This window comes from Cebus imitator, unplaced genomic scaffold (genome assembly GCF_001604975.1).
Source record: "Cebus imitator isolate Cc_AM_T3 unplaced genomic scaffold, Cebus_imitator-1.0 Scaffold464, whole genome shotgun sequence".
Taxonomy (NCBI): domain Eukaryota; kingdom Metazoa; phylum Chordata; class Mammalia; order Primates; family Cebidae; genus Cebus; species Cebus imitator.
In genome coordinates, this window is record NW_016107779.1 from 1,153,461 (window position 1) to 1,166,060 (window position 12,600).

General features: G+C 41.2%; 1 protein-coding gene across 7 annotated transcripts in view; it reads right to left on the minus strand.

Moving 5' to 3' along the window:
* Positions 1 to 12,600, minus strand: part of ASPA (aspartoacylase) — a 34,370-nt gene that overhangs the window by 18,311 nt on the left and 3,459 nt on the right. For all 7 annotated transcript variants that reach the window (XM_017512219.2, XM_037732695.1, XM_037732696.1 and 4 more), the window contains 3 exons: positions 8,223 to 8,418; positions 6,378 to 6,471; positions 1,884 to 1,991 (listed from right to left, as the gene is read on the minus strand). In XM_017512219.2, the coding sequence (XP_017367708.2) occupies positions 1,884 to 1,991; positions 6,378 to 6,471; positions 8,223 to 8,418 (398 nt within the window). The remainder of the gene's footprint in view (positions 1 to 1,883; positions 1,992 to 6,377; positions 6,472 to 8,222; positions 8,419 to 12,600) is intronic.

A 12,600-nucleotide genomic window follows, 5' to 3' on the forward strand; every position in this document is an offset into this window, starting at 1 on the left:
TTAGTAGAGACGGGATTTCACCTTGTTGACCAGGATGGTCTCGATCTCTTGACCTCATGATCCACCCGCCTCGGCCTCCCAAAGTGCTGGGATTACAGGCGTGAGCCACCGCACCCGGCCATGTATCACTTCTTAACGTATTGTAGTTCCACACTTACTATTCAGAGGGTTTATTGCAAACACGTTGTGACCTTCTCAAAACCAGTTCCATTAAACAGTGCAGAACCTGCCCTCAGACAAAGATGGTGAAAATCAAATGTTCAATTTTCATAATTTTGGAGTCCAAGGATTCCCAAGCACAAAAGAAAAGCCTGTGCTTGCAGCGGGACGCACCATCTGAGGCGAAGGAATTTGCTCCCGACAGACACTGAAGTACTCACCAGCTCTGTCACTATCATTACCCATTCCTCAGCAGCAATTCCAACTCAGTCTGCTGGAATAACTATCCACATAGAATGCCTCTTTGATTTTAAGCAATTATTTTCCATCTTAAAGTAAATTTATTTTTTATAATTAATAGACATTTTAGTGCAGTTTTAGATTTACCAAATAAATTACTAAATAAATAAATGGGCAGATAGTACCTAGGGTTCCATATACGCACCTCATCCACCAGTCCCCATTTAATTTATTTTTAATGACAGAAATAATATATGAATGCATTATTCTTATTGTCTATAATGAAGGCAAAATTAGCCTGGGTCTTGCCTCCTCTTCCTTGTAACCACTGTGATCATTTTGGTGTGTTTTCTTCTAGGACTTTTCCTGTGATATGTTAATATATATATGTATCCCAGCAAGTGATTATTATTATAATCATTATTTTAAAGCCAGTTGGTGTCCTGAATGTCTTCGTCTGCAGCTTGCTTTCTGCTAATTACCAATGTGTTTTGAAGATGCTTCCATGTTAGTTTATTTATCCGTCCACCCACAGATAGACATTGGTGCTGTTTCCATTCTTTTGCTCTTATAAATGATGCAGAATCATAGTCTTTGTAAACAACATGTTGGTTGTGCTTGTGTTTCTTTGGGATGTGGAATTTCTGGGTAATAAGACTGGTGTTTTGTTTCATTTTGTTTTTGACTCAGTCTCGCCCTTGTCCGTCTGGCTGGAGTGCAGTGGTGCGATCTCGTCTCACTGCAACCTCCTCCTCCCAGGCTCAAGCGATTCTCCTGCCTGCCTCAGCCTCCCGAGTAGCTAGGATCACAGGCACCTGCCACCACACCTGGCTAATTTTTGTATTTTTAGTAGAGATGGGGTTTCACCATGTTGACCAGTCTGGTCTCGAACTCCTGACCTCAGGTGATCTGCCTGCCTTGGCCTCCCAAAGTGCTGGGATTACAGGCGTGAGTCACCAAGCTCGGACTAGTGGTGTGTTTTAAGAAATGGATACTGTAATATTAACCTCGAAAACGTCTTTACCAATCTGGAAAGATAAGCGATTGTTGTAAAAAAAAAAAAAAAAAGTCTTTACCAACTTCTATGTTCACCAGCAGGGAATGAGAGTGTCCCCTTTCCTGCACATTCACCAACACTTAATATTGTCAGAATTTAATGGGGGAAATGGTTTCTTATTTTAATTTGCATTTCTCTGTAATTACTAGTGATGTTGAACATCTTTTCATATGTTTACTGGGCATTTGTATTTTCTAGCCTTTCTTTTCATTTTAAAATAGAGATTAATAGGAAATAAGGATTTAATTTGGAGGCTTTATTTGGCAGCTGCTTTTCTTGAATGTGTCTATTCTGGAATGGCTGAAGTAAAGAAAAATTTTTTAAAGCACTTAATATCATTAACATGGCAAATTTGACCTAGGTTCCAATTGTAATTTAAATGTTTGGTGGTTAAGTTTTACATACGTTACCTTCCTTCCTTACCTACCTTCATTGAAATGATGTATAAAATCAAGAGCATGTTTAATCATTTTTCTCATTTGATCCAAGATATCAGCTCTCAGAACCCCTTGAGGCTGAGGACCAACTTCTATACCTAGGTACAGAAGGAGAAGGAGTCACATTTACATCAGTATTAAAATATATTATAAAACTAAGCATTTTAATGTATCAAGATTTAGAATTACGTTCTTCAAAATTATTGAAAAGGTGAATCACGTAGCATCAAGGAAAATATTTGAGGCATCATGTTTGGCAAAAGGAAAGCAGAACATGTACACGTTTAAGTTCTATGCATAGTGAATAAAGACCAGGAGAGAACATGGAAGAGAAATCAGTAATGTTAGACATAGGAAACTCTGTGGTTTTTTTTTCCTTTTAATTTCCTTCAATATTGCAAAATATTTAAAAATCATAACATAGTAGAAGTGGTGAACAAGTTTATGCGACAAAATAAGAGGTGGACACCAAGAGAAACTGTTAAGGTTTGACATTTAGCTTTGACAGGAGGAAGGACATCTATTTAGTCACAGAAATCTAGACAAGATGAACCATGGATTTAAGTCAATGTGACAATCTGTGTGACCCTTCAGCAACAATTTTTGTTTTTTGAGTCGGAGTCTTGCTTTGTCGCCCAGGCTGGAGTGCAGTGGCGCTATCTTGGCTCACTGCAACCTCCGCCTCCCGGTTCATGCGATTCTCCTGCCTCAGCCTCCTGAGTAGCTGGAATTACAAACTGTGCCACCACGCCCAGCTAATTTTTGTATTTTTAGGAGAGGCAGAGTTTCACCATGTTGGCCAGGTTGGTTTTGAACTCCTGACCTCATGATCTGCCTGCTTTGGCCTCCCAAAGTGCTGGGATTACAGGAGTGAGCCACTGCACCTGGCTGAGCAACAATTTTGACCTTAACATAACAATCCATCCTAATATAATCGTGCAATAGTTTTAATTTTTCTTTCTTTTTTTTTCTTTTCTGAGATGGAGTGTCAATCTTGTTGCCCAAGCTGGAGGGCAATGGCGTGATCTTGGCTCACTGCAACCTCTGCCTCCCAGGTTCAAGCGATTCTCCTGCCTCAGCCTCCTGAGTAGCTGGGATTACAGGCAAGGGCCATCATTCCTGGCTTATTTTTGTATTTTTAGTAGAGATGGGCTTTTGCCATGTTGGTGAGGCTGGTCTTGAACTCCTGACCGTAGGTAATCTGCCCTCCTGGGCCTCCCCATGTGCTGGGATTACAGGCATGAGCCATCATCGCGCCCGGCCTGGTTTTAATTTTATGTAGGAAAAATGTATATTCATTTTCTGTGACTCATATGAAAGGATGCCTGAACTGCTGGGTCTACTTTGTATGGCTGTCAAACATCCATCCTGACACCTACAAAATACTCTTTCTGTAAACTACTTCTGTCGACCCTTTCTTCCTACCCAAGCCTCCCACAAAGCCACCTCCCCAGCCATCACCTTCTCCATTTATCAAACCATTTACCAAACGCACCACCCTCATTCTACCCTCATTCTCTCCCACCCCCTTCATGGACTACGTTCTTTTACACTCACCCTGTTTTCACCCACTTCTGTTATTTCCCGACACACAAAATCCTGTCATATCCTCTTGCATCATTTTTTGTTTATTGTGCTTAGGTTTCTTGCATAAATGTATGAACATATATTTAAGTACATGGCGTCAGAAATGCATCTGTGCATAAATCACTTATGCAAATATGTGAAAAAGTGTGTTTGTAGATGTTTGTAGGAATCCTACAGAATACGTTGTCGTTTGCCTACCCTAAATCCACTTCACCTTCCTCCTTTTTCTAATAGAATCCTGGTTTTAGTTGGGCTTCCAATCTTCAGGGTAGGTAAATTTTTCTTCAGTTGAAGAGTAAATGTTGAATAGTTTAAGTCAATCATAGTAATCCCCTAGTCAATGATTTAAGAATAAAGGAATCTTAATTATGCACAAAAGTATCAATACTTGAAGTAAGGAACTGGCATAAGCTAAATACCCAAATATAGGCAATTACCTGAAACAAACCAAAGGCTTAGCAGTAAGAGATACAGATCCTGTTTCTCTGTGACACCAGATAAAAGCACAAGCTTTCCAAACTTTCAAATATCAATCAGTCTTGGTCTCTGCTATTTGCAGGCAATGCTACTCTTAGACAGAACAAACATCTGCTGATATGTTTGGCCCTTACAAGTTGAGCCAGATCTTTAAAATGTTTCAATCTTTGGGAATATTAAGCTCATTGTAAATAATTAGAAATGTTATATGTTCTCCTTCCAACTTTGCTGTTTTATTTGCATGATTTTTATCTCATGCACTCATTGGAAAATAAAGCATGTTTAACATCAGAGAGACAATCTTTCTGAGTCAACATTTTGTAACACACTGAGAATATTACTGCATACAAATTTGCTTTAACTTCTAGTCGGCACTTACAAGGACCACCTTTGCATTCTGTTCCCACGGCAGAAGAAATGTGACAGGATCATTCTAGGTAAATCTTATCCTGAAAGAAGCAGTGTACTGCAGCCTGCCTTAGGATCATGCAGACACACACACACACACACACACACACACACACACACACGGGAAGGCAACTGGACACAGCCTTCTCCTAATTTTCTCAGATCAACCATGGTCTCATTTGAGACTTAGAGAAGTTGTTTGTGTAACCATTATTCATTCAGCTTCGCACCGGACTCTGCCATAGCCATGTCCTACAATCTAAATATTCTGCTCTGATATGAGATCTTGTAGTGAAAACCTGGTAGTGAAAATTTAACTTTTGGTTTGGACAATATGGTCACCAAAGATGGCCATATAAAGATCTCTTTATTATGCACAAAAGGATCAATACTTGAATATCCAGAATAATTTTAGATTTGTATTTATTTACATTGTTTGCCAACCTGGTTTTAAATTAAATTACTCTTAGCTAAGCCATCTGAGGTTTAACAAAACTATTTTAAGTTGTAATTTTAATTGTAGCATAGTCTGCAGATAACTCATTATGCTAATGGGGCGCTCAGGAAAGAGAATGGAATAGATAAGAAAGAGCATCTGTTTGAGAGGGTGCACCAGAGTGTGGGGCTGCATGTTGGAAGTACCAGAAGGTAAAGATGGACTCACAGCCTAGTAACTGGCAGGGTAAACAAGAGAACAGATGACAAACAGTTCATGAAACATATATTGCAAAGCAGGTGACAAGAGGGATATGGAGAGAGGGTTCTTCATGGGCGTTTTGCATTTCTCCAAGTCTCGTGAGCAAGACACGAACTTTTTTTTTTTTTTTTTTTGAAATGGAGTCTTGTTCTGTTGCCAGGCTGGAGTACAGTGGTGCGATCTCAGCTAACTGCAACCTCTGACTCCCGGGTTCAAGCAATTCCCCTGCCTCAGCCTCCGGAGTAGCTGGGATTATGGGCACCCACCACCACACCCAGCTAATTTTTGTAATTTTAGTAGAGATGGGGTTTCACCATGTTGGCCAGGATGGTCTTGATCTCCCGACCTCATGATCCACCCACCTCGGCCTCCCAAAGTGCTGGGATTACAGGCGTGAGCCACCGCGCCTGGCCTGACACAGATTATTTTTGTTCCAGATTATGTTTTCAAGGATGTCTGTACAGTGAACAGCCTTGGAAGTTAGGAATGGGGTTTTCCTTGGGGCAAAGGGCACTCATGCTTACTGCCCATTATACAAGATTAAGATTCCTCTGTTTAGTGTTTCTCTCCTAGAATGCAGCCAGTGGCATGCAGAACTGCCTCTGACTCCTTTCCTGTCACCCTGTGGGAGCTGGAGCTTGGAGAGTGGAGCAAAAGTGCTGACACTCTGCTATGACTACTGTTAGTCACCTATTCTTGGTCTCCGTTTTAGGAGTCTTGTGTCTTCTACTGGCATCCACTCAAAAGTGCCAAGCTCATCGTTAACGCGTAAGTCAGGTGAAATTTCTCAGATCTTTTACAGGTCTTGATAAGGAGAGGCCGGAAAACAACCTGGAGTAGGTCGCTGGCAGCACGAGCACTTCGGAGAAACAGACCCCTTGCCTTTCTGATCCAATCAAATCTGACCACTCTGGGCAAGCTCATGAATGTATGTATTACCAAAGTTAGACGGCTAGTATTTTTCGCAGTGGCTCACACCTGTAATCCCAGCACTTTGGGAGGCCGAGGCATGTGAATCACCTGAGGTCAGGAGTTCAAGACCAACCTGGCCAACATGGTGAAACCCCATCTCTACTAAAAATACAAAAATTAGCTGGGCGTGGTGGCACATGCCTGTAATCCCAGCAAGTAGGGAGCTTGAGGCAGGAGAATCTCTTGAACTGGGGAGATGGAGGTTGTAGTGAGCTGAGATCATACCATTGTACTCCAGCCTGGGTGACAGAGCAAGACTCTGTTTCAAAAAAAAAGAAAAATTTCTCTGAGTTTCAGCTAGGATATATTTTATTGCATTATGTCAATGGGAAATACGACTTACCCACAGGATACTTGGCTATAGAACGAGTGGTTGCATATTTGAGGGAAGGATGCTCAATAAGGTACACATAGCAGGGTAGTGGAGCCAAGGAAGTCTGAAAAACATTTAAAACGCCTTTCTCATTATGTAAAAACTGCGTTTTGTTCTCTCCGCTTCAACAGAGTCAATAATACCTTCAGTACGTTTTACTTCGTCAAGTAAGATTGGTAAGGTAGCTTTATGAAACACTGTAAAACCCAATGTTTGAAGATTTGAAAACAAATAAATTATACAATATAAAATTCATATAAAATTGAATTATGTCATGTCTTCCCAGGTAAAATGTACATTAAATAGTTCTCCAGACCCATGATCCAAAAACATGAATTCAATGTTCTTTCTTAATGGCTGTGGTTATTTTTATTTCATCACTGGTGGCGCTATTTAGCTTGGTATTGGTGTCTTAAACAATTCTGTTTCTACCCCTGTGGTCCAGCTCTCTACAGATGTTGGGTGATTCCCCCTCCTCCTGCTTATCCTCATGAGAATTTAAGACAGGCCTCTTGGTTTTGATAACAAAGTGTCAGCAATACTGCTTCCATGTCTGGCCACCAAAGCATTCAGCTCTCTTCAATAGGCAACAAGGAATAGCTACATTGTATCTCCTAACAGGACCACCGCCCAGTTGTTACCCAAAGCTTAAGGGAAACAAAAATAACAGTTAATCTTTACTATAGGTTAGGTATTAGGCTAAATGCTTTAAATACTTTATGTCATTTAAGGCTTTTAGTACCGTCCTGGGTAAGTGTTGTTACAACCCCAATTTTATAAAATGAGGGAAGTGGCCGGGTGCGGTGGCTCACGCCTGTAATCCCAGCACTTTGGGAGGCCGGGGTGGGTGGATCATGAGGTCAAGAAATCAAGAGCATCCTGGCCAACATGGTGAAACCCCGTCTGTACTAAAAATACAAAAATTAGCTGGGTGTGGTGGTGCATGCCTGTAGTCCCAGCTACTCGGGAGAGTGAGGCAGGAGAATTGCTTGAACCTGGGAGGCGGAGGTTGCAGTGAGCCAAGGTCACACCACTGCACTCCAGCCTGGCACCTGGCAACAGAGTGAGACTCTGTCTCAAAAAAAAAAAAAAAAAAATGAGAGGAGCACGGTTTGAGGAATGGTGTGTTCTGTCTAAGGTTAGTGAAGGAGAAAGTGAGGATCTGAACACAGGTTACGCTCTTTCCTCCCAATCATACGAGCTCTCAGGAAGGAAGGCTAACTAGTGCACAGAAATAAGCATACAAATCTTTATGTGTGTTTCTGGTTGGTTGCTATTTTCTAGCAAATTTTCTCTGAGATTTCTGAGCTTAAAATGATTACCCATATGAAGCGCTGAAAGATTAGATGTGTTCTGGGGTATCTAGATCAAATGCGGACAGGGGCAGGACTAAAGGGAGGAATCTTTTTATCACTGGGCTTTAGTCAACATTAAATGACTATTTCTGAAGTTTTCTAAAACCTTGTAATTGAGATACTTTGACCACACCATTTAAAATTTTAATATTAATTTTACTTGGTTTTAACAAATAGCGCACAATCTGGTGCTATTTGTAGACACGAGAATCCACAAGTGTTTTATTATTTTATTAATTGTGTTTATGGTTTTACTTATTTCCTCTCTTTTTCTCCTTCCTTTCACCACTGCCTCTGTATTTGGCAGCACCCTTTCCCGCAGCCACCAAGCCTGACGGTGGAATAAATCCCATTTGTCTCACACCTTCCCTTGTAACTGTTTTCTGATTGTCTCACATCTATAATAGACCTAAAAGTACAAGTCCTTTTCTAACTTATAAATTAATAACATTAACATTACCTTAATATAATGAAACATCTGAATTAAAAAGTTATTCCTGGAATCCTCAAGAATAAGAGTGCACCCCATGTTAGAGGTAGTATTGTGAAGGTCAAAAATAATGTCATAAGAATCTTCACTATTTTTTGGACCAAATAAATGATTTATTTCTTGAGCTCTTCTCACTTCATATGGCAAATCTTCTGACATTTTTTTGCTGTTATAAGCAGAAAGAAAAAGATTAGCAACATCTGTGCTGAGATAATATAAACACAGAATAAGAACACAGTGTGAAAACGACCAGTTGCCAAATCTTTAATATGAAAAATCTGTATGGGAAGTAAAAACTTACCTGAAATATTTATAAATAAAAAATTACATGCTTTTTCTTCATTTGATTCCATATAACTAATGTTGCATTGGCATGCTTACAAAATAATAAGTTTATTTATGTGGCTGTTCATGAACAGGACAGACATATCAAGCAGAATTTATCATTTTGATTTCAGTCTTGAACAAAACATATCCATTAATTTAACAAACAGTTTCTTAGTAGTTATGGTATACTGGGTTATTTATTATGGGACTAGACCATCAAAATGCATCATTTTCTCCCCACTTTAGCTAACTCTAGTGCACAAATATAGTCACTTAGGGGCTCACAGAATCTAATTAGAGATCCTTTTAATTTTTCTGAGACAGGGTCTTGCTCTGTTACGCAGGCTGGAGTGCAGTGGCCCAGTCATGGCTCACTGTACCCTCAAACTGAGTTCTCCCATCTCAGCCTCCTGAGTGGCTGCAACTACAGGTGCATGCCACCATGCCCAGCTAATCTTCTTATCTTTTGTGGAGATGAAGTCTTGCTATGTTGCCATGGCTGGTCTTGAACTAAAATCGCCTTTGCAAAAATTGTAAATGAGAAAATTATCTTATTTATTTATTTATTTATTTTTGAGACAGAGTCTCACTCTGTCACCCAGCCTGGAGTGCAGTGGTGCGATATTGGCTCACTGCAACCTCTGCCTCCCGGGTTCAAGCGATTTTCCTGCCTCAGCCTCCTGAGTAGCTGAGATTACAGGCACGTGCCACCATGCCCTGCTAATTTTCTGTATTTTTAGTAAAGACAGGGTTTTACTGTGTTAGCCAGGATGGTCTTGATCTCCTGACCTTGTGATCCGTCTGCCTCAGCCTCCCAAAGTGCTGGGATTACAGGCGTGAGCCACCATGCCTGGCCAACTGAGACAATTATTACAATGAAAGAGATCTAACCTGACTTCATCTTGCTTCTAATCTCCAAGCCAGCCTCGTTCATGCCTGGGTGTAAACTGAACTAACTTTGGGAGGAACTTGGTTTATAGTTTAACTTTAAAACGAAGATAACAGCTCTTTCCCAAAACAGACCCCCTTCCTACCTGGGGACTAGACTGCCTTTGCAGTCTAACGAATTAGCCCCAAGATTAGAAATTATGGTTTAAATGTCGTGCAGCTGGAGGCCGCAACATTCTGAACCTCCTCAAATTGCTCCTGGGGATAACACCACTATTGTAAAACCTAAGATCAGCACTTGAGGTATTTTGCAAACTCTGAACTTGGTAGATCAGCTGGCACCAACCAGAAGGATAAACTGGCTCCTCTGGTCTTGTGGCCGCCACCCAGGAACTGATTCAGTGCAAAAAGACAGCTCCAGTTCCCTGAGTTTACCTCCGATCTGACCCATCAGCGCTCCTGACTCACTCCCTATGATTTTACCTCCGATCTAACCCATCAGCCCTCCTGACTCACTGGCCCCCTACCCACCAAATAATCCTGAAAAATTCTTATCTCTGAAGTTTCAGAAGACTGATTTGAGTAATAATAAAACTCTGGTCTTCTGTATAGCCAGCTCTTTGTGAATTAAACTCTTTCTTGCAATTCCCTTGTCTTGATAAATCAGCTCTGTCTGTGCAGCGGACAAGGAGAACTTGCTGGGTGGTTACGGAACTCCTCCTGCCTTGGCCTCCCACAGCTCTGGAATTACAACCTTGAGAAACTACACCTGGCCTACTTAGAGGTTCTTAACTGAGGTCCAGGGACAAAGTTTCCACAGAGTCTGTAACCTCTTCGAAAATGCCAAAAGTTTGCTGGTACGCATATGTGTATTTTTCTGGCACGAGGGCCAATAGTTTTTCTTCCATTCTCAAATGGGCCTCTGTCCTCTCCCCACTTCCCGAAATGGTTAGGGTACATTTTTTTCTATATATAATAATGTTTTAAATTTACTTTTCCTCATTAAGCCATTCAAGCACATTTTCCCTAAAATTCCATCTATTTGTATTCCTTGGCTATTTTTGCTAGTATCTTCAAGGGACCTACTGTTTACAGCTGGGTAAATCCTGCCTGGAATGCAATCAGGAAAGTGGAGTCGTTATTTTGTGACTTAGAAGCAAATACCATGAGGACAAAGCTGGCATGTTGAAAGAGTGCAGCGGGAAGATAGAAGGAGACTGTGACGTTGACGACATGCTCTGGCTGCTGCATGGGACCCGGACTGCTACCTCTGGACTTACTACTTGTGATCAAGAAACTTATTTGTTTAAACCACTATTCTCAGGTTCCTATTATCTGCAAACAAAATCTAATGGATAGTTATGCATTTTAAAGATTAATTCATGAAATAACCCCCGAGGTTGCCCTCAACAATTTTGGTTCTATGCCATTCTTCTGCATTTGGGTTAACGGAGGTAATATCTACCCAGTTGCTCAGAGTCAAGCCCTGAAGTTTTGAAGTGATGGACACTTTGAGTTCTCATGCCTGCGGTTCAGCTCCATGGGAAGGGTCCCAAGGGATGGAGAACAGGGAAGAGTGAGATTCTGAAGGGCGTTAACCGTACTAAATCAATTAAATCTACTCTGGACACATTTTAAAAGGATTTTCAACAGGGAAGAGACACGATGAGATTTGCATAGTAGGATGATTCCTAGAGATATCAGATGGAAAACAGGTGGCAGGAAGGGTCAGAGCAAGTCTGGATGCAGACAGATCTTGGAGGCTCTTCTAACTGTCCAGAGAAGAAATAAGCTAAGGAAGTAAAAACGGAGAGAAAGGCTGGATTTGTAAAGAACTTGCAAGGAGTAACTGGGAGGACTTAGCAACCCGCTAGACTGGGGTACAGAGCCCTGGGAAGGTTCTAGGGTGATTTTCATAGGGGACTTGGTAGGTAATGAAGCTACCACTGAGGGAAGGAATACAGGAAAATGAATAAATTTGGGAGAGGTAAGATGGGAGAAGCTAATTAGTTTATCTATTTTATACTCTTTTAATCACCCTGAGAACAGTGTCGTCTGTGAATACTGTTAAGAGTAAGAAGCAGAAAGTGGGTTTAACTGAAAAGACTGTGCTCACTGAAATGCATACAGTTGGGCGCTCATAAACTCGCCCAGTCAATTTCAGACTTCTTTGGGAACTTAATATGCCAACTAAAAGTTACTCTTCAATAAATTCTTACTTGTAATATGGCCAGGTGTGGTGGCTCACGCCTGTAATCCCAGCACTTTGGGAGGCTGAGGCAGATGGACCACAGGGTCAGGAGTTCGAGATCAGCCTGGCCAATATGGTAAAATCTCAACTCTACTAAAAATACAAAAATTAGCTGGGCGTGGTGGTGGGCACCTGCAGTCCCAGCTTGGGAGGCTGAGGCAGGAGAATTGCTTGAGCCCAGGAGGCAGAGGTTGTGGTGAGCCAACATAGTGCCACTGCTCTCCAGCCTGGCGACTGAGTGAGATTCTGAGATTCCATCTCCAAAAAAAAAAAAAAAAAAAAAAAAAAAAGTTAACAGCTATCTTAGGTTAGTATAAGCATGAATTGTGTTGACATAACCTTAGTCATGAAGATAAAGCATTTCTCAAGTTAAAATTTATGCTAGTAAAAATATGACTTGATGCAAACAGGATGATGACTACTGTATAATTGCTGTAAATAACATCTGTTCCATAAAGCGAGGCATATTTCTATTAAGAATGGTATCCATCTTTCGATCTTGCTGAGACTAAACCTAAGGAATTGTCTAACTCAAATTAGAGTTGATCAGAAAACAAGCTCATAGAACGGTGCCCCGAGTTGTGCCTGTGCGTGTCTTCTATCTTAGCTAGTAGTCTACTGACTCCTTGAGGGGTAGAACCCACGTTTTATAGAGCTTTGCACTCCCCCAGTACCTGGCACGGTTTCCTGAGAAAAACAGATGTTTCACAATATTTTTTAGTCAAAGAAAGAAAGTGGCCGGGTGCAGTGGCTCCTGCCTGTAATCCTAACACTTTGGGAGGCCGAGGCGGGTGGATCACGAGGTCAAGAGATCGAGACCATCCTGGTCAACATGGTGAAACCCCGTCTCTACTAAAAATACAAAAAATTAGCTGGGCATGG